General features: G+C 42.9%; 1 protein-coding gene across 1 annotated transcript; it reads left to right on the top strand.

Annotated features, from left to right (window-relative positions):
- On the top strand, positions 1 to 25,422 carry ENDOD1 (endonuclease domain containing 1). Its single transcript, XM_073662170.1, has 2 exons — positions 1 to 436; positions 17,923 to 25,422. The coding sequence occupies exons 1-2, from the start codon at positions 146 to 148 to the stop codon at positions 18,982 to 18,984; spliced, it is 1,353 nt and encodes a 450-aa protein (XP_073518271.1). The 5' UTR covers positions 1 to 145; the 3' UTR covers positions 18,985 to 25,422.
- Positions 25,423 to 26,882: the final 1,460 nt, after the last annotated feature.

Below are 26,882 nucleotides of genomic sequence, written 5' to 3'. Positions count from 1 at the left end.
TCTCCCAGCAGCCCGTGCGCGCCCGCAGTCCGCCTGATACTGCAGCACGGCCGGTTACGTGCGCCGGGGGAGGGAGCGGCTCCTCATTCCTCCTCCTACAGCTGCATCCCCGGCCGGGCAGGTAGTGCGGTGCGCAGCGAGGAACATGACGGCGGCGGCTCTGCTCCTCTGCCTGGCGGCTCTGCCCTGCGCCCTGCACGCCCGCCTGGTGCATGAGGGTGAGGATGGCTTCTCCGAGTGCAACGACTTTTTCCACCAGAGCAGCCCGCCCCAGGGCTTCAGCCACCCGGCCAACGTGAAGATCTGCCAGAGGTACCAGGGCGACCAGCACTATGCCACCCTGTACAGCACCGAGCACAAGATCCCGGTGTACTCTGCATTCAGATACCAGGAGGATGCGGGGGCGGCATGGGGAGGCTGGATGGTGGAGCCCCAGGTAAGAGGGGACAATGGGGGGCACTGCCACACCTGACATCACCACCTGCGAGGCTGCTGCATCACGAAGGCAGCACCACAGCTGTGTACAGGGGTGGAATGTATGGAGCACACAGTAATGTACCAATGTATGGAGCACACAGTAATGTACCAATGTATGGAGCACACAGTAATGTACCAATGTATTGAGCACACAGTAATGTACCAATGTATGGAGCACACAGTAATGTACCAATGTATGGAGCGCACAGTAATGTACGAATGTATGGAGCTCACAGTAATATACCAATGTATGGAGCACACAGTAATGTACCAATGTATGGAGCACACAGTAATGTACCAATGTATGGAGCACACAGTAATGTACCAATGTATGGAGCACACAGTAATGTACCAATGTATGGAGCACACAGTAATGTACGACCTGTGCGTGATGGGCACATAGTAACGGACGACCTGTGCGTGATGGGCACATAGTAACGGACGACCTGTGCGTTATAGGTGGGGGCACACAGTAACGGACGACCTGTGCTTGATGGGCACACAGTAACGGACGACCTGTGCGTGATGGGCACACAGTAACGGACGACCTGTGCGTGATGGGCACACAGTAACGGACGACCTGTGCGTTATAGGTGGGGGCACACAGTAATGGACGACCTGTGCGTGATGGGCACACAGTAACGGACGACCTGTGCTTGATGGGCACACAGTAACGGACGACCTGTGCTTGATGGGCACACAGTAACGGACGACCTGTGCGTTATAGGTGGGGGCACACAGTAATGTGCATCGGAATTTGGCTGCTACATTGTTTCCATACAAAGGCATCAGTGTTGTATCTATTCCTGTACATAAGATAATTCTTGTACTTCGATTGCTTATTGTAACACCCAGGCAGGTGCCCAGTATGTGGCCGTGATTGATGTCAGATTCAGTTCATTGTCATTGTGTATTTTGCCACCAGCCCCACGGACCGGAATGACACAGACCCTGTGGTGGCCGCTGTAGGGACAATGTGTAGGAGCACAGAGCTGCCCCTGGTGATGAGAGCTGATCATCAGTGATTTTATGTGCTGGATCTGCAACAATATTCTGACATTATTTAATTTTAGTGGGGCATTATAGCTGAGGTTCCCTTGTGCACATGAATGCTCAGGGTTCATATGTTTTCAGTGGGGGGAAATGCCACTGCCAAACTCCCCTGGCAGCTACTTATCTCCGCCATAGAATTAAAGGATTGGGTAAACTTCTGGATCCTTCTTTCCCCCAATATCATCTGACAGGTGAGAGTTGGGAGTCCAGAGTTTCGGGTTCCACTGAAAACACTTGGTCCGGCTGAGTTGAAACTGCTTGAGGGTCGTAAGAATTGGTAATCCTAGTGCAGGGATGTGAAACTCTAATACATAGAGGGCCAAACTTGATATTTCTTTAAAAAAAAACTCTACAGTTGAAGTTTTTCCTGATGATCAATTATAGCAATGAACCTTTTCATATGGAAACAAACTTAAAGGGGTTGTCCCATGAACAAAGTACATCTTATTTAACAGATCTTAGAATAAAATATGAGAATAATATAATTTATGTAAGAGCAGTAAAAAGCATACGGCCCAATGGCCTAATTTAAATATGTAATAACAAAGGATAAAAAAAACTTGAATTAATAATAATACAGATAATAAAGTATGATGCAAACAAGTGCCCCCAAACACAGTATGATACCCCCACAGTGAATTCCTCCACAGTACCCTCCACACACACACGGTATGATGACCCTACTGTACCCCCCCATCCCTAACCACCCCGACAAAGTATCGTGACCCCATCACAGTATGATTCCCCAACTGTGACCTCCACACACTATAATGGAGCCTATATAATCCTCCATACTGCATAATGGGCCCCACATAGTCCTCCATACAGTATAATGAACCCCACATAGTCCTCCATACAGTATAATGAACCCCACATAGTCCTCCATACAGTATAATGAACCCCACATAGTCCTCCATACAGTATAATGAACCCCACATAGTCCTCCATACAGTATAATGAACCCCACATAGTCCTCCATACAGTATAATGAACCCCACATAGTCCTCCATACAGTATAATGAACCCCACATAGTCCTCCATACAGTATAATGAACCCCACATAGTCCTCCATACAGTATAATGAACCCCACATAGTCCTCCATACAGTATAATGAACCCCACATAGTCCTCCATACAGTATAATGAACCCCGCAGAGTCCTCCATACAGAATAATGGGCCCCGCAGAGTCCTCCATACAGTATAATGGGTCCACAAAGTCTTCCATACAGTATAATGAGCCCCATACAGTATAATGGGCCCCCACACAGTCCTTCATACAGTATAATGGGCCCCCACATAGTCCTCCATACAGTATAATGGCCCCCCCACATAGTCCTCCATACAGTATAATGGCCCCCCCACATAGTCCTCCATACAGTATAATGGCCCCACATAGTCCTCGGCAGCAAGCACTCTGAAGCCCCTCACTGCTCTGCACAGCAGAGACCTCTGATTCAGAGGGAGAATGATGGCTGAGCTGACACTCCCTCCTCCATTATGGATTTCAACTGCATCAGGATGCCGATACAGTTGAAAGTGTGATGGCCGGCGGGGAGGGCGATGGGCATCATGGGCCAAATATACCCACCCTGTAGGCCAGACATAGACACGTTTCCTAGTGGGACACCCTTTAAATACTGTCCTAATCTAATTTCTGCAGCAAGTCTGATCTTTTTGGGATAGATTTGCAACCATCTCTGTACTACAATGTGGCCATAGCCCTGCATAATGGAACTGCTGTGTAAATCTGCATGCATTTATTGTGTGCTATGTAATGTTGTAACAATTTTGGCATAGAGACACAGCTTATTCCCCTGACTGTGGATACAGTTTACTGATCGCAGATAGGACATAATGCTAGAATGCCGGTCTCTTATTATTTATGGCCGTGCAGATGACTGCTCAGCTGAGCTGCTGTGATGGGAGGCAGCATGTTGTGACAGGCAGAGAATTCATTCCTGATGGATCAGCTGAAAAGAATTAAGTGCTTGTCTCTGCTGTCACAGATCTGCCTGACGTCAGCTGTGCAGAAGAGGCATTGTCACCACGCCTTGCCTCCTCCTGCTGGCTGCGTGCCCGCTGCTGTCATTGTACCACTATCGATGATCCCAGCATCAGCGGGCACAATGGCATTCCACGGCTGCGCTCTGCAAGGCTTTGTTTGTACAAATATGGAAGCAGTAAGGAAAAGAGGAATATTATAGGCTGTTATTGCCCGTAGTGATAAATGTATCAATCTTAATCATATAGTAAGGCTTCTTTCACATAGCTGTATTTATAAGCCAGAATCAGGAGGAAAAAAAAACAGAAAATATTTTACTTTGTGATTGTAGTTTCCATTCCTGGAAATGCTGATGCTTAAAAAAATAATCCAAATAATATTGTTTTAATGAGGCCTTATTCTAGGGCTCCAGTGTAAAACCACGGACTGCAATAATTATCGCGTGACCTAGATATTCCTTTCTATGGGGAAAGATTGCGTGAGAGTCTCAAGAATTCCCACAATCCGTCCTCAATTTCATACCAATTTCCCATTATTTTAGCATGACCATCGCATGACAAAAAAGTCTCTGAACTTCTAGATCAGTCTTACAGCCATAAAATAGAAACTTTATCCTAATATTTTTGACGCTTTTTACATAATTTCTATATTACTTTTTTTTAAATTTAATTAATTTTACAGTTCTATCATACAGAAGTTTTTTATGTTTTTGCATTCATTTTTGTTGTTTTTTTTTTATTTAGTTTTTATGATCAAGCCTTTTTTTTTAAGGAATTTTTCAAACATGTGTAATGAAAAGCCTCTTGAGGAAAAACAAAAACCTTATTGCTTCAATATATTGTGTTTGGATATAAAAGCCCCTGGGGACAAAAAGTGGCACAAAGCAAAATGCCACTTTTTGTGGCATATGAAATACAAATCGTGTCTAAAACAAACCATGGACCTATTGGATAACAGTATATTCCATCCACACCAACATCAAAAGTCCTCATAAAAATTCTCCATAGACTGTATATATAAACTATATGGACAAAGTATGTGCCCCCTCCATATTACACCTACTGGATCTCTTATGACCTCACGTTCTACATTCATGGCCACTAATATGGCTTTGGTCCTCCCATCTGCAGCTTCCATTCCTCTGGAAAGGTTTTCTACAAGATTTTGGAGGTATCTCTGGGATCTTTGTCCTCACAAATGCTCTCTTGGATGAAGGGGCCAGATACAGATGTTGAGAGGCCGGGCTCACAATCTGCATTCTCGTAGATCTTAAAGATTTTGGATGGTGTTGAGGTCTGGGCTCTATGCGGCCGATCATGTTTTTTCTCACAAAACTGCCCCAACAATGTATTTATGGACTTTGTACACTGGGCACAGTCATGGGGATCAGAAAGGGTCTTCCCCCAAACTGTTCCGGAAGCTACAGTTGTCCACAATGTCTTGTACTGAGACTTAGGGGCCAAGGCCGACCCCTGAAGAACAAGCCCATCATTATCCCTCCTTCACCAAAAACTGTACAGTGGCACAAAGCAGTCAGGGGGGTAACGTTCTCCTGGCATTTACCAAGCCCAGACTCTTCCTTCAGACTCGGATATAGAAGTGTGATCCGTCACTGCACAGAACATGTTTCCTCCAGAGTCCAGTGGTGGATGCTTTACACCACTCCATCTGACGCTCGGCATTGTGCTTGGTGATGTATAGCTGCATGCCGCTGCTCGGCCATAAAGCTCCCGGCGGAGGCACAGTGCTTGTGCTGATGTTAATACCAGAAGAGGTCTGGACTCTGCAGTTATGGAATCAGCAGAGCGTTGGTGACTTTTCTGCCCTCTGCTCCTCAGCACTCGGTGACCTCGCTCTGTAACGTTACGGGGTCTTCAGTTTGTGGCTGAGTTGCTGTGTTTCCTTCCATGTCTCAATAATATCACTGACAGATGATGGGGGAAGATTTAGGAGGGAAGAAATGACCTGCCTTGTTACACCGGTGGCTCGTGTTACAGAACCGCACTGGCATCAATGACCTCTGCCCCACCAGCCGTTCTATCATGTTAGTAAAGGCAGATGGCATAGTGAGGGGCTGGATGTTATTCACCGGAGGAAAAACGAGGAGCCGCATGTTGTTCATTGGGGGAAAAATGAGGGGCCGGAGGTTATACACCGGTGGTGCTGGCTGTTATTCATCAGGGCAATGGGACTGAAGGAAAAATCTGACACAGTGATTAAGTTAAGCGGTGTGTCCCAATAGGTTTGTCCATATAGTGTTAATATTATTGTATGTTTTGGTTTTCGTTGTGGTCATAGGGCTCGATTCATCATTTGCGGTCCCTTTTCTTTTTTCATCTTAGTATATTCATTGACATTTATTGCGCCAAATTCATCAAAATGGCGCAAAAATGTAAAAAAAATGGTGCTTTCCTTTCATCGAAAATTTTTGCAACTTTTTAAGCGAAAAGTCGCAAAAGATGGGATTTTTTTAAAAGATGCACTGGAGCCGAGTTTCGAAAAATGTAACAATTAATGAATCGGCCAAAAACATCTGAAATCATTAATCTCTGCCCACAAGGTGGGAACAAAACCAAGCGAGTGCATCTAATACAGACTTTAAAAAAAAAAGGCACAAAACTAGAAAAAGAACAGGCGCAAAGGCAATGATGACTCGGGGCCATAGTGTTGTTTCTTTTAGAGCTCTGATTATCTTTTTACTAGATGCCTTGAATACCATTGTACAAGTGGCTCCTTGTCAGATAATGAAAGCGACCATTATGTCTGTCTATTCTAATTAGTGAGACTGTAATAAATTGGTCCTGAGAGTCTCTTTAAAGCCCCTTAGACCATGCCAAACACTAAACAGAATTACAGAGGGCACCAGTAGAAAAATCAAAAAAAAGTGATAACAACAAATCTTTTGGGGTTTTATTTTATACAGGCTTTATTTATTAGAAAAAAAAGCAGGCCTCACTGCCCTTAGCAACCAATCAGAGCTAAGTTTGCATCTGTTAAATGGCTCTGGAAAAATGAAAGCTCCTCTGTGATTGGTTGCTATGAGCAACAAGGTCGTTTTTACCGTTTTGATAAATGAAACCGAATGACTGCCTGCTAGAACATATCTACTTGAGTTAGACCTCATTCACATAGAGCAGTTTTTTAATCCCTTTTTTTCCTAGTCATAACCATATTAAGAGTTGATTCAAACATCACTTTTTTTTTTTTCCTGTTTATAAATTATGCTGGTAAATTCATGTTTGTTTGTTTTTTGACACATTTCTTTTTTTGCGTACGAGTACTTTCCATGTTTTCCATGCGTAGCACTCGTACATATAATAGTGAATGGGGCCATAAAATCAGCAATGCTAATCTATGGGTTTGTGAAAAAATCGGACCACGCTCGGAATTTTTATATATATATATATATATATATATATATATATATATATATATATATATATATATATATATATATATATATATATATATATATATATATGAGAGAAAATGATTAAAAAAAATCTTTGGATGACGCTGATGACACTCAGTTCGTTTTTTCTGATATGTGAAATAAAAACTGACTTCTGAATGAGCCCTTTACTTATAGAATACACCATTTAAATTCTATGGAAAGTTCTTAAAATATGGAGGAATCAGTAGTGCATCCGTTTTTGATCAGTATTTGCATCTGTATTTGCATTTATTGTTGTTATTTTCAATTGGGTGAAAATTGATCTGTTTTTGCCCAATAGAAAAAAAAAATAGCATTGATTGAAAATACTGATTAAATGCAGATGCAATGCTGACTCATCATACTGTAATGCGGATCCATGTTATAGATGTATCAAATACGCTCAGCTGAAAGAGGCCTTACTGGAAGGGGCGAATATATCTTTCATATATGAAGTATGGGCTTTATGTACAATATTCGAAGCACATAAAATATTTTGACTCGTCAGGGATCCTGTAAGATATCATGAGTCAGTTAGGGGAGATGAGTGTCTGACGTCTGGCAGCGGAGAGATAACTTCACGAGGTTGTGCAGCCTGCTGGAATACTGATATGAATATATTGGATGGGTGTGAGCGCTGCTCCTCGGCACTGCTTCATTCTCTTCCTCTGACGGTACACAGTGAGGCATTATGTAATATGTGATCGTTCCTTTGATCTGCAGCAAGTATTCAAAAAGGAAGGAGAAGCATCGGCCTATAAATACCTGGATATAAATTCCAATGCAAAATATAGAGCCCAATGGTCGCTGTATTGCAGTCAGAGCTGTTCCATATGAGTGCCATGTAATGCACTAGATTCCCATGGAGAAGTCCCTATACCTGAGTACATTACTTACCCATACATAGTGCACCTGCGGACCAACAACATGGAGAAGTAGGGTCACCCCTTATGCTCACAGTAGAGCTATAGACTGGAGGTTTTAGGGCTTCACATGGGTCCAAATTTATTATTCAATTTTGCCTGATTTGGGTGCAAATTGTTCACCTTTTAAAAGTTGTGCCAAATTTGCTCAAGTTTATTTTTTGCAACATTCGTCTTCTCATTTCGAAATCTGGTGATAAAATTGGCCATGCTTACGCTTTTAGATTCCTGCATCAAAGATAGAGGTTAAAAAATGTGCAGATTTGTGACGCCAATAGACCGCTGCCCGTATCAGGCGTATAAGTAATTCAAACAGTCAGACTCCAAATGCATGTACCTTTTAAAGAGTAACTACACCATTAGTACCTTTTTTAAAATATTTGAGTGCCCTTTTAATTGCAAGAAGGTCGGTGGGGTTCAGGGTCCTGAGATTGTGAAATCTGCTTATCTTGACTCATGCAGTAACATACACCTGCTATGTTGTTGTTACCTTCTATTTGCTAGCAATAATGAGGTCATTGGTGCAGAATATTTTATTATCAATTATTGTGGTGGGAAGCTATGGTTCTACAGAAGAATCTCCCTGTAGTATCATGTCTGGTGGCACATGGGGCAGTAAACAAATGGTGCCATACAGAAGTACGGTAGGTCCTGTAGGTTTTATGAAGCTGTAATACGCTTGTAATATCTCCTAGTGTTGCGAGCGCTTATCTACACTTACACCTACATTGTGGGAGTGAGGCTTTATTCTCCAGGGTGGCCTGGTCCATCACTTCGGTAATTATACCCAATACACACAGTATAATGGCTTCCTCAATGTTAGTAGAAGTACGACCACATGCCAAGGCTTGCTGCTCGGTGTTATATAAGCTGTTTAGTCCACACCCGCCTGTGCACACACTGACATTTACCAGCTTGATAATAGGCTGCACTATGATTTATATGCCCTGGATGCCGGGAGGTTGGCTCCCCCCCCCCCCTGCGCATGCTATTATGCCCCCCCCGCTCATGCTATTGTGGGGCCCCCCCCCGCCCATGCTATTGTGGGTGTCCATCCCGCGCATGCTATTGTGGGCGGCGTCGTCCCCCGCGCATGCTATTGTGGGCGGCGTCGTCCCCCGCGCATGCTATTGTGGGCGGCGTCGTCCCCCGCGCATGCTATTGTGGGCGGCGTCGTCCCCCGCGCATGCTATTGTGGGCGGCGTCGTCCCCCGCGCATGCTATTGTGGGCGGCGGCGTCCCCCGCGCATGCTATTGTGGGCGGCGGCGTCCCCCGCGCATGCTATTGTGGGCGTCGTCGCCCCCCGCGCATGCTATTGCGGGCGGCGGCGTCGCCCCCCGCGCATGCTATTGTGGGCGGCGTCGCCCCCCCGCGCATGCTATTGTGGGCGTCGTCGCCCCCCCGCGCATGCTATTGTGGGCGTCGTCGCCCCCCCGCGCATGCTATTGTGGGCGTCGTCGCCCCCCCCGCGCATGCTATTGTGGGCGTCGTCGCCCCCGCGCATGCTATTGTGGGCGTCGTCGCCCCCCCGCGCATGCTATTGTGGGCGGCGTCGCCCCCCCCCGCGCATGCTATTGTGGGCGTCGTCGCCCCCCCCCCCCCGCGCATGCTATTGTGGGCGGCGTCGCCCCCCGCGCATGCTATTGTGGGCGTCGTCGCCCCCCCGCGCATGCTATTGTGGGCGTCGTCGCCCCCGCGCATGCTATTGTGGGCGTCGTCGCCCCCCCGCGCATGCTATTGTGGGCGTCGTCGCCCCCCGCGCATGCTATTGTGGGCGTCGTCGCCCCCCCGCGCATGCTATTGTGGGCGTCGTCGCCCCCCCCCCCCCCGCGCATGCTATTGTGGGCGTCGTCGCCCCCCCCCGCGCATGCTATTGTGGGCGTCGTCGCCCCCCCCCGCGCATGCTATTGTGGGCGTCGTCGCCCCCCCGCGCATGCTATTGTGGGCGTCGTCGCCCCCCCGCGCATGCTATTGTGGGCGTCGTCGCCCCCCCGCGCATGCTATTGTGGGCGTCGTCGCCCCCCCGCGCATGCTATTGTGCTCGCTCTGTCCTTTAGAGAAGAGGAACACACCTTCCCTTCAGGGAAGCAGGTGTCGATGGTCTTAAAAAGAAGGAGCTTGTTTGCTCGCCTTATTACACTTTAATGGGGTTTTCTCAGCAGAGACCACCATTTTCTGAAGTCACACATTAGTGGTTGCAAATTTCTGTATGCCCATGACACACAGGACGTACACGGTGCAGTTTTGGGAACCATCTTTTTCTTTCCTATTTCTATTGCCATTGTGGAAGCAGCTTATCTAGGCTCACGCAGTGTTGTATCCCTGATATTTTGTCATTTAAGCGAGTCTGGCAGCATATATTTCCTTTCTAAATGAATTCCAGCACTGGGTTCTTATGCATAAAGACATTACTGTAGATACCTTTCTTATTACAGATCCACATACTACTTAGGGCTCATTCAGATGTTCTTTTTTTGTGTACGAGTGGTATCCATGAAAAATACGGACCTGTGAATAGCACCAAAGATTATAATGTCTATGTGTTTTATTCATGAAAAAAAATGAACAGATCATGTTCGTGCAACACAGACGTGTGAATGGGGTCATTCACATGTCCACGATTTTTCGCAGACCGAGAAGTCCGCCCAAAATTGCAGAGACATGTCCGTTTTTGATCATTGGCAATGCAAGTTCATTGGTCTGTGAAAAAAATCGGACAGCAATCGAATGCCACCCGAGTGCAGTTCCCCTTATGCTGATTGATAGTCCTATTATTCACTTTTACTGTAGGCTGTAAAGTGAGATGCCTCTTGTACTGACATCTAGTGGCCTGTATGAAATCAAACTGCAGCGTTTCATTCATTTTATATGGATAGTTACAATGAAAGAGTATCTCTTATTTATAGGTTTGGGGAGAACTTGCTGATTGTTGGGGGTCTAATGGTCCACAATCACAAGATTGGGGCTCCTCCTGAATGGGGTGCACTTTCAACCAGTTCATTGTTAATGGAACTGCAGAAAATCGCCGGCGCTCCGCTTTCTCCAGTCGTCTCATGAATGGAGCTGAGTATGCTCATTTCCGCTCCATCCAGTATGGTGCGGCAGAGCCCCAATCTTGTGATCGATGGGGGTCTTAGGAGCAGTCAGACCCCCAGCGTGCAGCATGTAATCCTCTATCCTAACAATAGGTGAAAGCTTCTCATTTCTGGAATAACTGTTTAAAGGGGTTGTCCATCTTTGGTGATATATTTTTTTTTTTACTTAAATGCATTTATTTGTAGCTGAAAATTATTTTTGCAATTTGGTTTCATTATATATTTGGTTTTTACAGGCTCTTTATTCCCCGTCACATTGAACTTTGATGTTTTCTTTGGTCCTAAATTAGTCGAGAGGAGCTCAGAAACAGATAAGTTACCAACTCCCTCTCAGACCCTCAGAAGGAGCTCACTGTCAGGTTCTCGGTTAACTCATTGTGCTGCCAGCAATAGACAATGCAACACAGAGGCTATAGAAGGCAAACAGTGCAAAAATTTTAATGAAACCCAATTGCAAAAATGATTTTTGCCCCAAAATCCATGCATTTAAGTGAAAAAAATGTCTCACTATCCTGTATCTTTCTGTAAACCTGTTACAGTGGCTTTCATTAGGGCGAGGCACATACCTTGTAACCGCTGAAATGATGGAGTGGGATTAGTGTAAATTTAGGTCTCTTACATTGTGTCCTGGATTGTGTACATGCTTCACAAAATCAATAAAGGCAGTGTCGCATTCCTGTAATGTTGCCTTGTACTTTATGTACTAGGCTATGTGCACACATTGAGTATTTGCAGCAGATTTTTCTGCACCAGATTTTGCTGTTGGCAGGAAAAACGCTGTTTTTGATGCTTTTTTTTTCTTCTTTTTTGACACGTTTTTACATTTATTTGCATAGGTGAAAGTTGTTTTTGTTTTTTTTTTAACCTTGCAGGAAAAAAAAGCCCTTAATTCCCAGTAATATGAGATTACGAAAACCTGTCTGCTTCCTTCCACAAACAGCGCCACTCTTGTCTGGTGCTTGGCCCTGGTATTGCAGCCCAGCTCTATTCAAATGTTCGTTGCAGAATGGTTTCATCTTCTTATGATTCCCAGTGGTATTTCGTCAGTAGAGTGACCACATTAAATAAAATGTATGGCTAATAGGTGCATGTAAGTCGCCATCGGTCATCTGATATAAATGTTTCTGAGTTGCTGTACTGCCCATTTCTCATGTCTCTGCTATTTAGACATTAGTGTCGGAATCATAAACCTTCCTTATAGTAGGTGAAAAATACCCCGACTGCTAATGTAGTGTTGGTCATGGATGTTGTGATGTATTAATGACGGGACAATGACGGTGTGCGCATGCTAATGGCGTGACTAATATTCTACCCTGTCTTCATATATCCACCATATTCTCAGCTGCTCTTCTTGTGTTCTAGGACTCCAGATCCCCTGCACAGAAATACTAAAATGGATCCGTCACCTGATTTTACAGCACAAACTGTATATATACTGTAACTAGATAGATCCCGCAGACCTGATGGTGTATTTACAGTGAAAATCCTTGTCAGAATGGCTGTATAAGCCTATAATCTCGATTTCTGCTACCTAGCCTCATTTACAGCCCCTCAGTGTTCCTCCTCGCTGCTGCTGCTTACACTGCTTAGCACAAGCTGCAGATGTCTTTCAGGCTGGAGACTGAATACATTAGAACTCTTGCTCTTTAGCTGGAATCTATAATACTCATTTTAATATCAAGATTATACAGCTATTCTATCATGGGTTTTCAAAATAAGTACATCAGTCTCATTAGGTATATGGAAAAATATATGCAGATTGTATTGTGAAATCTGGTGACAGATCCGCCTTTTAAAGATTAATTTCAGCAACCACTAAAGGAAGCTTAAAGAGAACCTGTGAACAGGTCATAAGTGTCCAGTTTTTGCTCTTATTTTATTCCCCCTACTCCCCCGAGTAATAAATTTTTTTTGTTTTTTTTTTAAATCCACCATGGGCTTTTTGTTTAGTGCTCATTTTCATGGTCTTTTCAGCCATCAAGTGTGAGGAAAGGTGGGGGCTCAGCGAGTGAGCCCGCATCAAAGGCAGGGACACGGCTGATGATGTACATGTATGTCATTGGTCGTGAAGGGGATAATACACTTAAACAACAGAATATAACTCCAAGTAAATCAAACCTCTGTGAAATCAAACTGTCCACTTAGGAAGCAACACTGATTGACGACCAATTTCACATGCTGTTGTGTAAATGGAATAGACAATAGATGGAAATTATTGGCAATTATCAAGACACACTCAATAAAGGAGTGGTTCTGCAGGTGGGGACCACAGACCACATCTCATATGCTTTCTGGCTGATGTTTTAGTCACTTTTGAATGTTGGTTGTGCTTTCACACTCGTGGTAGCATGAGACGGACTCTACAACCCACAGAAGTTGCTCAGGTAGTGCTGCTCATCCAGGATGGCACATCAATGCGAGCTGTGGCAAGAAGGTTTTCTGTGTATGTCAGCGTAGTGTCCAGAGGCTGGAGGCGCTACCAGGAGACAGGCCAGTACACCAGGAGACGTGGAGGGGGCCGTGGGAGGGCAACAACCCAGCAGCAGGACCGCTACCTCCGCCTTTGTGCAAGGAGGAACAGGAGGAGCACTGCCAGAGCCCTGCAAAATGACCTCCAGCAGGCCACAAATGTGCATGTGTCTGCAAAAATGGTTAGAAACCGACTCCATGAGGGTGGTATGAGGGTCCACAGATGGGGGTTGTGCTCACAGCCCAGCACCGTGCAGGACGCTTGGCATTTGTCACAGAACACCAGGATTGGCAAAGTCTCCACTGGCGCCCTGTGCTCTTCACAGATGAAAGCAGGTTCACACTGAGCACATGTGACAGACGTGACAGAGTCTGGAGACGCCGTGGAGAGCGATCTGCTGCCTGCAACATCCTTCAGCATGACCGGTTTGGCAGTGGGTCAGTAATGGTGAGGGGTGGCATTTCTTTGGAGGGGTGCACAGCCCTCCATGTGCTCGCCAGAGGTAGAGATCCTCAGACCCCTTGTGAGACCATATGCTGGTGCGGTTGGCCCTGGGTTCCTCCTAATGCAGGACAATGCCAGACCTCATGTGGCTGGAATGTGTCAGCAGTTCCTGCAAGATGAAGGCATTGAAGCTATGGACTGGCCCGCCCGTTCCCCAGACCTCAATCCGATTGAGCACATCTGGGACATCATGTCTCGCTCCATCCACCAACCACGTTGCACCACAGACTGTCCAGGAGTTGGCAGATTCTTTAGTCCAGGTCTGGGAGGAGATCCCACAGGAGACCATCCACAACCTCATCAGGAGCATGCCCAGGCGTTGTAGGGAGGTCATACAGGCACGTGGAGGCCACACACAATACTGAGCCTCATCAGGAGCATGCCCAGGCGTTGTAGGGAGGTCATACAGGCACGTGGAGGCCACACACAATACTGAGCCTCATCAGGAGCATGCCCAGGCGTTGTAGGGAGGTCATACAGGCACGTGGAGGCCACACACAATACTGAGACTCATTTTGACTTGTTTTAAGGACATTACATCAAAGTTGGATCAGCCTGTAGTGTGTTTTTCCACTTTAATTTTGGGGGTGACTCCAAATCCAGGCCTCCATTGGTTAATAAATTTGATTTCCATTGATGATTTTTGTGTGATTTTGTTGTCAGCACATTCAACTTTGTACAGAACAAAGTATTCAATGAGAATATTTCATTCATTCAGATCTAGGATGTGTTATTGGAGTGTTCCCTTTATTTTTTTGAATAGTGTATATTGCAGTCATCATATTAGATAGCACTGTGTACTTACAATTGCTCATTTTGCCTTTCTACCTAGTTAATTCTTCTCTCTTATCTGCTCTATGTAGAAACAAGAAGTCTCTTTTCCCTGCATTTATCATTCCCCTTTTCAACTCCCGACCTAGATGCTTCCTCCTCCCTCTGCCAGGGACTTTTGCAGTGATTATGATTCACACAGGGAAAATTGACCTCCTGTTTCTATATAGAGCTTAGAAGGATTCTGCTAGTCTGTTTTTAATCACATAATGTTATAGATCTAATGGAAAAGAGAAGCATTAACTGGGTAGAAAGGCAAAATGAGCAATTGTAAGTACACAGTGCTATATAATATGATGACTGCAATATATTAAGAAGATACAACCTTTCATGGGAGGAGGAGGGCTTCTTTAAAGAAATCTGTTTTAGAAGTAATAGACAGATTTGTTCCAAGTTACAAAATTCGGCCAGTCCCTAAGGGTTTGAGGTCCCTTTTATCATGTAAAAATGTTATTAAAAAATCTATAAATAAAAAAGTCACAGATATAGATTTAATCTATTTATTTTCTGATTTTCTTATGGACAAGGCTTTTTTTGGTGCCGTTAACGCAACTCTTCATTTTTTTTTTCTGGATCGATCCCGAAGCTTCTGACTCAACATCTGAGACGTCCCCAATGAAACTGTAGATTTTGTTAGCTTGCATTTCTGCACATTAGCTAATTGCGGATAATGGACATCCATCAGTACACGTCATACCGCACCGCCTGCTCCTCTTTGTTAGCATGCTTCCAGGCACAAAGGGGGGGGAAGCATTAGGAATTTTTGCTAAAGGCTGTTATTGACCACGCTTGTCACTCAGAAGAGCATTTAAGAGTCTCTGTCCTATTTCAAGGTCATTAACCAAATAGGAAAGCTAAAATCTGGCATGGGGGAGGGAGGTTATGACATCTTTATCTTCAGTGAACATGTACATTGCTGTCATCCTTTATTTAGAAAGGGTGCACATTTTAAAGACATGGCTTACTCAAAGTAAAGCTAAATGAAAACAGATGGAAAGATGGTTGAGATATAGATAGATCATTTTTGTCTTTTTTTTTTTACTTTTACAGTATAGATGTGCGCATATTAGCTTAAAGAATCCCTTTAAAGGGTTTCACCATTTTAGACAATCCCTTTTTCTTAGAAGGTACTCTACTAGAGTTGAGCCCTGGTCTAGTGTCCAGTCCCTGTCCAGCTCTCTGTGGCAGCCGGACCAGAGCAGTCATCCTGGAGCACCTTTTGAACATACAAGGTCCATGACGTCACATTTGGCCTTAGGAGGCGTCCAGAAGGGAAGAACTGCCCTGGTCCTGCTACAGCTGACTGGACTGGACACCAGTAAAGGGCTTCGAGAATTTTCTTTCTCAGTTCTATACTCTGTGTGCAACCAAACTCAATTTCAAAAATGTTTTTATTAAAGAAATAGTAAATTAGAGACCACCTCCGTCACCAACCCCTCAGAGACCACCCAAGAATATATAATCCAGCTTCCTCATTGCTTACCAAATTTCGTTATTGCTCCCCCTTTGATATAAACCTTCTTTTCCAGATTATTATTCCATCGGATTATGTCTTCTATCCTGGGGACCATGTTTGGTAACCAGTGTTTGGCTATGGATTTTCTAACCTGATATAATATTTTGGTTATGGCCAACTGGGTTGGATCAGACCCTACCTCTTCCCCTACCAAACCTAATATACATATCTTGGGATCAATTGAAATTTGAAGACCATAAACTCCCATAATTAATTTTCCAGCATTCCCCCACAGTTCAGCCAGTTTGGAGTAAGACCAAAACATGCTTTAAATCCGCGCCTTCCTCCCTCCATCTTGGAAAAGCATCCTCTCCTCTAAGGCCCATCTTACGTAATGCTTTGGGGGTCCTATACACCCTGTGTACCAGAAATTATTGAGACCTTCTCTGTGCCGTGTTAATCGAGATCTTCCTTGTCAATTCAAGAAGATCCCCCCCCCCCACACTCTTCCATAGAAATGTTTCCCACATCCCTTTCCCACCTAGCTTTTAAACGGGGCCATGGGATCTCCCAAAATTTTTCCCAGCACTGTATTAAGCAGTAATGAGATTAGTCCCTTAATAGCTTTCACACATAGCACACGGTCTAGTACACCGTTAGTTGAGATGGTAAGATCTGTTATGGTCTCCTGAGTTCTAATAGTGTGCCTTAATTGTAAGTATTTAAAGAACTCCGAGTTACACAGGTTAAACTCTTGGTTTAGATAGTCAAATTAACAAAAAAAAACGTCTATATATAATCGGTACATGTATTTCAAGCCCTGTCTTTTCCAGTTCCCAAATCCCTCCAGAAGAGAAAGTTCCTTCCGATCTGGATTATCCCAAATAGGGGTATATTTAGAACAGCCTCTCATTCCCAACAAGCTTTTATAGGTCTTCCAGATTTTATGTATAAGAAATAGGGTAGGAAACCATTTTGAATTGCCTCTGAATTTATGAGATTCTAAAAGCTTTATTAGGTGCTTCACTCCCCCCACATATTTCAGCTCTGATGTACCCGCTTCCTGCATCATCCTCTAAATTGTTGAATTTGGGCAGCCAAAAAATACCCCCTGATACGTGGCAGTGCTGATTACAACTTTTCCAATTTAATTTTGGGAATACCCCTCTTCCAAACCAGGTGCCTAAAACATATTATGCATTCTTATAAAACAATAGTTAGGAATCCATACTGGAGAATTATGGAGACTGTATAAAACACAGGGCATGCCTCAATTCTACACTCTAACCATAGGCTGATCACAGGTTGATCTCCACCAATCATCTGTAATCTGTGGCAAGTGCCCCTTGCACAAGTGAAATTACACAATTCCTTTCGATGCAAATAGCTTTGGGTCCTTCCAGAGCTGGAGACCGTCAATCTAACCACTGTGAATTTCATGAATAAGGGATTTCCCTTATTATTTTCTAATTGTATATCTGAGAATGGGTATTCCAGACCAGACTACTTTTGTAAGAATGTGTAGACCACATTCCAAGTTAATGTCCCTTTTGTAGATGTTTGGCATACTTTTTCAAGTAAGCCCTTGTCCTTAAGAACTTTCCACCGAATTTGATATTGCCTTACATCATCATTTTTGCACTTACTTACAGTTCTTATCTTCTGATTATTTGCAGGTGGACGATTCCAAGAGCAGTTTGGATGAAGTCAGCAAAGGCTCTGAGGTATCCGAGAAGGTTGCTAGTTTAGGAACAAACCAGGCTGTAGAAGAAGACTATGCCTCAACAGATTACCAGCCTGGTCCACTGTACCACAGAGCCTCACCTGCTCTCACCAGCGCTGTGCCAGTGACACCAGCCTTCAAAGAAAAATGGGCCTCAGATGTGGATCTTCTGATTAAGGAGAAGTTATTGCCTCATTGTGAGAATGGAGAGAACCTTCACCTCATTGCTGGAGCTGTCCCATCTGATACCAAAATAAATGATAAAGTCTCCGTTCCAGAGTATGTCTGGCTAGCAGCATGTTGTAATCTCCCTGAAGCTTGGTCCTTAGCGGTTATTAAGAGAACTGGAGATGTAGAGGGACTAGAACAGGTCACCGTGGAGGAACTGGAAAACCAACTGTCTGGTGGTGTAAAGTTATTCTCTAATCAGTGCGGTGGTGGAGCTGTCCACCCCGAACTGAGATCAGCCTCGGACGCCTCAACTCAAACTGAGGAGGAACCACCGGTTAAATCCCCTGGAGCGTTTTCTCGATTCTTCCAGTTCATTTTCTGTATCATATATGAAATTATCAAAAGTGTCCTGTGCTTGGTATGGTTCCTTTTCAAACAAGTGTGTAATTTAATTTTTGGACGACTCTACTGGATCTGGACGGCGCTCACCACCTACATCTTCGCCCTGAGCAAAGTCTTACTGAACATTCCTTATGATGTCCTCCGTGTATTTGGCAACATTCTTTGCGGCTTTGTAGGAATCCTCAACAATGCATTTTCAGTTGTATGTCTCGTACTTAGGCTGCCGACAAGATTCCTCTGCGACATGGCCTGCTTCCCCTATTATACAATCTGTGCCATACCGGATGTTGGTATCGACATATTAAGTGGCGTCTGGGGGATGTTCATGTTGGGTTTCTCAACCGTGTTTGGTGCATTTGGTGGTTCGTTCTCGGTGGCATCGTTTGCAGGAAGCAGTGTTTTCCAAAGGTTCCTTGGACAGTCTGAAGGTTATGAAAATTGACCGGTATTATCAGATGAGGGCCGTCAACCCAACCGCTGATTGATAGGTGTGCTCGCACTTTACCGCAAGTCATTCGGAGTTCTTGTGGAATTTCTATGAAACTTCCATTTATTTTTATCCTGCTTATCGGCATTTTTCGTCAGCACACGAGAATTCAACTCCTTTACATGCCATGGTAATGCTGGCTTTTCAGTAAATTTAAAAAGGCGGCTTTTAGTCTCATTTCTCTATTTTTCATTGTGGCAGGTGTAACAACTCCTCTAAATAAAAAGTGGTTTATGGCACGGTGCAGATTTGGGCAATTTTTGGATCAATCGGTTGAGTAAACTGAATGCAGTTAATTGGCATTCTAGGCAAAAACATAAAATAATGAGGATTTTTGATTGATGGGTGGCTTTTTGCAGAGTGGTATAAATTATAAAGGGAAGTTTGGTGGGGTTTTTTTTTTTCATATTTTCTAGAAAATATTGCTAAAATAAAATTATTACTACTTTTCGGTGAAATGTCATATTGATTTACACTACAGAATGGGTAGGCTTCTTTTTTGTTGATTTCAAAGTTTCTTTAAAAGGGAGAAGGCATTTACTGTAGATGTTATGAGTTTAGAACAAAAATTTTCAAAAAGAAGCTGGCCTCGCCTTTTTACACTGCTGCAAAAAATTTCTCTCAAGTTATGACAAATTTTAAGTGATTCAGATTATTGAAATTAAAATTGTTATTCTAGTTTAGTTTTTTTTTATATTACAGTTGTATAAATAAGGTCAGCTTTTTTGATGTAGTCAAAAAAAATTTTTTCTCAATTGTGCATTTAAAGGGTTTTAATATCTTCACATGAAACATCACACCAGTCTTCTTATATCAAAACACATATACACAATGTGTGCTGCAATGTCATATTACTGGGGTTGTTATTCTCATTGACCCAAAATAATATAGCATCTCCTGGAGGATGAACATCATATTTTTTTCTGAATTAAATCGGAGACATAAAGCGGTACAATAGGGCTTAATAGTTTGTCTATGGGTGATGTATTATAGCTTTTTTCTTCTTCTGCCTTTAAAGAGAATCTATTAGCAGGATTTCACCTCCCAAAACTATTTATATGCCCCTGTAGCTCTTTCAAAGACAAGTCCAGCAACACCTTTACATGGCCAGTCCATTTCCACAGTCACTGAGAAATCAGTGTTTGAATTGAAATGCAAATGATGCTGAAGTACTATGGTAGATCTGATGCCTCTGTCACTCCAGCTCTATTCTCCGCCCACCGCTGACTCCTCCTGCTTGACTGACAGCCTCTATGCTGGGTGATTTCAGGCAAAGGAACCATGAGTCAAGCAGGAGGAGGCGGAGTTGGGCAGGGAATAGAGCTGGAGTGACAGAGGCTTTAGATCTACCATAGTCCTTCAGCCTCATTTGCATATTAATTCAGGTGTTTATTTCTTAGTAACGGAGGAACGGGCTGGCCATGTAAAGGTATTGCTGGGCTGGTCTTGGAAAGAACTACCTGCGCATATAAATAGTTTGGGGGAGGGGATTTTCAACTGAAAAGAGTTTTTCTTGTCACTAAGCAAGTTCCTTTAAAATAGGAAATCAGGTATGGCCTATATAGATTATGTTTAGCAACTTTTTTTAATGCTATTGATCCAAAAGTAAAAAAAAATCTTTAAATCAAATGAGGATAAATAATCATTTCTCATGTTCGGCCTATTATGACTGTATGATGGCAGTTGCCCAATTTTTCTTTTTACTTCGGGCAGTTTGTGTTGACACTTGACGTGTTCTATTCTCTATGTCTGTTGACAGTATTATTTTAAATAGTAAGATAAAATTCTAAGTTTTGGAAACAAAAGTTAGCAAAATTCCTAATCTGAAAGTTCCTGGTGTTTTTACGTCTCAGGTCATACTCCTGTTTCTTTCCATCCGTATTATTTATTTCTGACCTAGTTCTGTTTGCACTGAAAGAAAATGTCCTGTGAAATTCAGGGAAAAAAATTGCATTCAAGAGAAAAAAATGTAAAAAAAAGAAGAAAAAAAAAAAAGGGAACATTTTTGGAAACAACCTCTCGAGAAACAAACATGTAAATTGTACCGTGTCTTGACATGACTTTCAACTTTTCTGTACTTGTATGTGTATGGGCAGTCTTTGCTGTGATTTTGGAAGCTTTTTTCCTAAAAGGGTAGCACACGGTTGTGTCTGGTATTGCAGCTCTGTCCTTTTCGAGTAGATAGGGGTGCGCTGTGGTACTAGACACATTCACAACCGTATGGATCTGTGCTCCTGTATACAACGGGGCTCGAAAGCTTCAGCTCCTTGAGTTAGCCGATCGAATGTGATGCCAAGAGTCAGAGTGCCGCCAATAAAATATTCATGGCCTATCCTACTATAAGAAAATATAACCCCTTTAAGGTCCTTTTTACATGGAACGATCTTCTGTATAAAGCTTACCTGCTCTTAATATATTCCACATTGTTATGCGTTTGTCGGGATCTAAAGATGATTTACCTCGATTTTGAAGTTCTAGATTGTGACACTGAAATTGTTTATGTCCCAACTTCTGAATTTTGGTCAATGGTACATTTATAGGACCTCTTGATCAGATATTGCAAAGTCTTGACCCCGTGAAGTAGAAAGAAATCCAAGAAATTTCTTTAAGGGTTTGTATCATCATAGAAGAACAGATTGTTCCACCAGATGTCAGATTAGATTCAATTGTCGGAAATAGAAAATTACAGCTCGCTAAAGCTTATCCGGGCATAATCTGTGGTTTGCTGGCTCCTATTTTAAAGGGGTTGTCTGGGATTAGGGTACAAGTCTACAGTCATTTTATGCGACTGCAGACTTGTGAATCCCAACAGTGTGCACTGTCAGGATTGTCCAGTATCAGCATTGGGATGGGCGAGCACATCACTGCACGTATACATGTGGTCACGTGCCGACTAGACGTGCGCGGCCTCACTCAGTGCAAGTGAATTGAGCGAGGACAGAAACGTATAGTTGGAATGTGGCTGGAAGTATGCAAATCTCATGCTTACAGTCACATGACTGCCTGGCACGCGAGAATCCCCAAAGCACAGAGAGACTGCAGACTGGTACAACCCTGTTACAGGGGGCTGCATCCGATGAGACCACACCTTCCATAGTTACCAACATTGGTGTTGACAATTCATGGACCCACCCATTTACTCCCACCCTCAATCCCACACAGAAACACCCAATTGTGGGCTGGATCTGTGTCAACTTTGCCCCTTTTGGGCTCGGGAAAACACAAATTTGCCAAGACTGTTTCCAAAAAAAAAAAAACAGGACCCTACGGCAAAAGAAAGTGTTACCCATAATGGCCAATCAGATTCCAGCAGTGACCTGATTGCTTCCAATCTAATTGTACCTATTATTAAAATTGAGGCCCAACATGTGTATGTAGACGACTCCTCGTGAAGTTTTATTCATTTTAACAATGTCTAGAACAATATATAACACTTATCAATAATACATATTCTTCCCAATATCTGGACCTCAAATCATGATACCACCGTTTTGTCCAAATTTGAAAAAACTGTGCCCATTATGCTGTTTTTTTTCTTGAAAGTGAGACCAAAGTAATAAGAGCAGCCATTTTTTAAGGAAAGAAATCCCAGCGTGTCGGTCTAACATAAAAAATCCACTTTATTAGGAAAATGTAAAATCAATCCAAAGTCACAACCGCACCAAGAGTTTAGTAGGATATCTGGTAAACGCGTTTCGGACAGGAATGCCTGCAAAGTGGATTTTTTTACGTAAGACCGACACGCTGGGATTTCTTCCTTGGACCTGTCTTCATGTGGCACAACTTGTTTCCGTGCGATGGTCTCCATATGGCTGACTCTATTTGTTCTGATCTCTTTAGATCAGCCATTTTTTACTTGCCGCTATGAATCCATGATGGATGTGTGATCATGAACCTTGCTTGCTAAGTAAATCATTTTCTAGATATATTGATTTGATGACAATACATATAAAATGCAAACAAAAATAAAGAAGCATTATATTACTGATGAACTTAAAGGGGATCTGTAACCAGATCTAAAGCAGCCATTTTTTTCCTCTTATTTTATTTCCGTTGTTCCCTTGAATATTCCCCCTTGTATTCTTTTAAATCCACCATATGGTTCCAGAGATATGGGCCTTTTTTATTTAATGCTACTTTTAACAGTCTTTACCAGATGGGCGTGGCTCACATTCCCTGGAGGCGTGTCTTTAGGCTACTGTAAAGACTATAGCAATTAACTCTTAGATAAACCGGACCATATCGTTGGGACCTTATGGCAGATTGAAAAAAATGGAATACTCCGGGGAGCAGCGGGAATAAAGATGAAAGAAAAAATTGGCCTCTTTTGACCTAATGACAGGTGCTCTTTAAGAACAATATACAGAGTACATGGTCCTCTTAATAAATTAAGGCCTTCCGAAGGCGGCAAGCAAAGATTCCTGTGACCATGTTATGTGTAGTGGTCGCAATATGCCATATGGCTTCTAATTAGCATTTTTAATTGGCGTACAGGGCACATTAACCCCTTATACTAACTATACTATTATTGTAGTATATAGTATGACTTATAATACTAACATTGAAGCGATGTAAATGTATCCTGTCTTTTATAAAATTATCTATATACTATAACCATTATAAACTATGTAATATCGGGGGTTGGGTGAGGGGGTCACACATCAGGGGTGTATCGTTCCTCATAAACTAATAATAAGCAATGACACAGTAAAGAATTAATAGAAATACTTATTGTTCATTACAGGTTGTATCTATTCTTAACGGGGGAGTCTGCCTAATTTTTTTCCAACAAATTGTAATGACCTGACCATAAAATATCAGTAGGCTAAGCTTCTTATATGTATATTACAATCCCATGTGTATTATATAGAAAATAATGGGGGGGGGGGGGATTTATGAAAACTGTCTATTTTTGTCCGTAGCAACCAATCGCAACTCTGCTTTCATTTTTCAACTGTTGAGTAAGTCGTGTTCTGATTGGTTGCCTGATGATTAAATTGTGTTCCGATTGGTTGTCTGTTGAGTAAGTCGTGTTCCGATTGGTTGTCTGTTGAGTAAGTCGTGTTCCGATTGGTTGTCTGTTGAGTAAGTCGTGTTCCGATTGGTTGTCTGTTGAGTAAGTCGTGTTCCGATTGGTTGTCTGTTGAGTAAGTCGTGTTCCGATTGGTTGCCTGTTGAGTAAGTCGTGTTCCGATTGGTTGCCTGTTGAGTAAGTCGTGTTCCGATTGGTTGCCTGTTGAGTAAGTCGTGTTCCGATTGGTTGCCTGTTGAGTAAGTCGTGTTCCGATTGGTTGCCTGTTGAGTAAGTCGCGTTCCGATTGGTTGTCTGTTGAGTAAATCGCTTTCCGATTGGTTGCCTGATGATTAAGTTGTGCTTTCCGATTGGTTGCCTGATGATTAAGTTGTGCTTTCCGATTGGTTGCCTGATGATTAAGTTGTGCTTTCCGATTGGTTACTATAGGCAACAAAGACAGTTTGTTCTTTTAGGCAGATTTTAAAAAATCTGCCTGATCAGGATTGTGTTTGCTAATCAATATGTTCAATCAATTACTGGGGTCTTGTTTTTCATTCTACACGATTTGTCTGGTCTTGTGTTATTTATGGGAAATATTTGGGTGGTTTATGTTACTGTTACTAAGGGTCTGGGTCCACATAAAGGGGCCCGATATTTGTGTGTAATTAATTTGTCTATGGACCGGTTCTATTAGGGCAGTTAAGTGCTGTGGTCATCGAACATGGCTCCGACGCTAATCTTTACCCATATGGGCATAGCTTATAGAGATACTAAGACTGTAGGATTACCACTGTAAATAATTTGTACAAATTTGCCATGTCCTATATAACTATTCTGTCATTTTTGGTCTATTGTATTGTTTTTATTTATATTGGGTTTTTTTTGCTTTGTTTTTTTTCTAAAGGGGCTTTAGGATATAAGTGACGTGGTGGTGACTATTTTGTAGGCCGGTGCCACCGCTTGACACCAGTGTATTTGTATTACTAATATCTCATGCTTGTAGATTAGTCTCATAAAACTGCCGCCTTCGTAGGCCTGGTTTAGATAACGGCACCTAAAGTCCCAAACTGATTTAGTGGCCGAAGGTGTGAGCAGAACTTCCTCAGCTTTTACGGCGTTGACCTTAGTGTTGTGTAAAACGAGCTAGAAAGCAATAGGACAACCCTCAGTTGTAGAAAGGGATGATGGAGCGAGAGTAGATGGCATTACGACATCCATGCTGCACAGCAATAAAGTACAGACCACGTACAACCCGAGCGGTGTGCTTCTCTCCCTTGTGGAATCTGTCGTGACCATTTGCCATGTTCTTTATGTCAAATTGTTTTTCGTTTTTTTTTCACATGTATGATTACAAGAAAATAAAGTAACTTAAAATGCTGGCTTCATGGTCTGTAGCCCATCATTGAGTTGTTTGTTTGCTCAAAGGGTTCTTTTGTGAGGCCTCACGTGTGGTCTTAGTGGTATGAGAGATGTACACCGTTTCCACACCTGAAAAAAATGCAAAAAAATCACAGGGTACCAAAAGGTTGACATGGCAGTCAGTGTCCCGCTGAAGGGACATGGGCAGTTATTTTGCGTCTTTTTTGGCCAACATGCTTCTTGCGACCCTGTTGGCTAGTTGCCATGAAACGCTTGATTGTTCGGTGATCACGCTTCAAAAGTTTGGAAATTTCAAGACTGCTGCATCCATCTGCAAGACATCTCACAATTTTGGACTTTTCAGAGCCCGTCAAATCTCTCTTCTGACCCATTTTGCCAAAGGAAAGGAAGTTGCCTAATAATTAAGCACACCTTATATAGGGTGTTGATGTCATTAGACAACACCCCTCCTCATTACAGAGATGCACATCACCAGGTTTACTTAATTGATAGTTGGCTCTCAAGCCTATGCAGCTTGGAGTAGGACAACATGTATAAAAGTATCGTGATCAAAATACTCATTAGCCTAATAATTCGGCACGCGGTGTATAGTAAATGTCGAGTAAACAAATTTCCAGAATTTGTTTTTTAGCCGCCAAACTTTACCCACAAAAATATGCAAGAATTTATTGTAGTCTCGCCCCCTATAATTGTTACACATAATGATCTGTAATATCCTTAAACTATTTTTTAATTTTGGTTGTGTTTTAAAAGGTGTCTCAATGTCAGCCCTTGAACACCGTTAAAATAGGATTTGGGTAGTTTTAATATAGAGCAGCAATAAGGGCCCCACCGCTCCTTGAAACTCTCTCCAATTTACTTATTTGTAAAGAATATTTAATATTAATATTAGATAATGTGAAGTTTATGTCATTTGACACGACCAGTAGTAACAAAGGCAAAGGTTGGTCCTCCTGCAATAGAGACTGCATGTAGAACTAATGAGTTTGCCGTGTAGACACCTTTTTCACGAGCTAATTATTACAAGCGTGTTTGGTAAATTGTGGTTGGCATCAACCAGTCCAAATATAAAGTCGTTTGAGAGATTTTCGGCCGCCTGGAATCAACTGGATAAAACCAAGTATTCGGCTGGAATGGAAGATGATATAGTTTCAGCTGAGCTAGGTCCACTTAAGGAGCGTCTAGTTTAATTTTGCACCCACCAGCTTGCACAATGCCATCCAAGAGATGATTACGAGGAATTGTTAACCCTGGCACTCCTGTTCATTGGTTCGCCAGCAAACCCAGACGTACACATCAACACTCAATGCGCCTACCATCGGGCCCGATGGATGGCCCAAGTGATACACGCTCTGAAGATCTTCATGTTTCGTCACCAATTTAGTTTAACTTTGACAGAGTTAAAAAATCTTCGGCAATTTTCCACTTTTACTGTCCGCTTATACTTGAAGGCTTGGTA

This window comes from Phyllobates terribilis, unplaced genomic scaffold (genome assembly GCF_046119375.1).
Source record: "Phyllobates terribilis strain yellow unplaced genomic scaffold, ASM4611937v1 Scaffold_2__4_contigs__length_985480577, whole genome shotgun sequence".
NCBI lineage: Eukaryota > Metazoa > Chordata > Amphibia > Anura > Dendrobatidae > Phyllobates > Phyllobates terribilis.
Note: the sequence above shows the minus strand (reverse complement) of the source record. Positions and strands in the feature narration are given on the sequence as shown.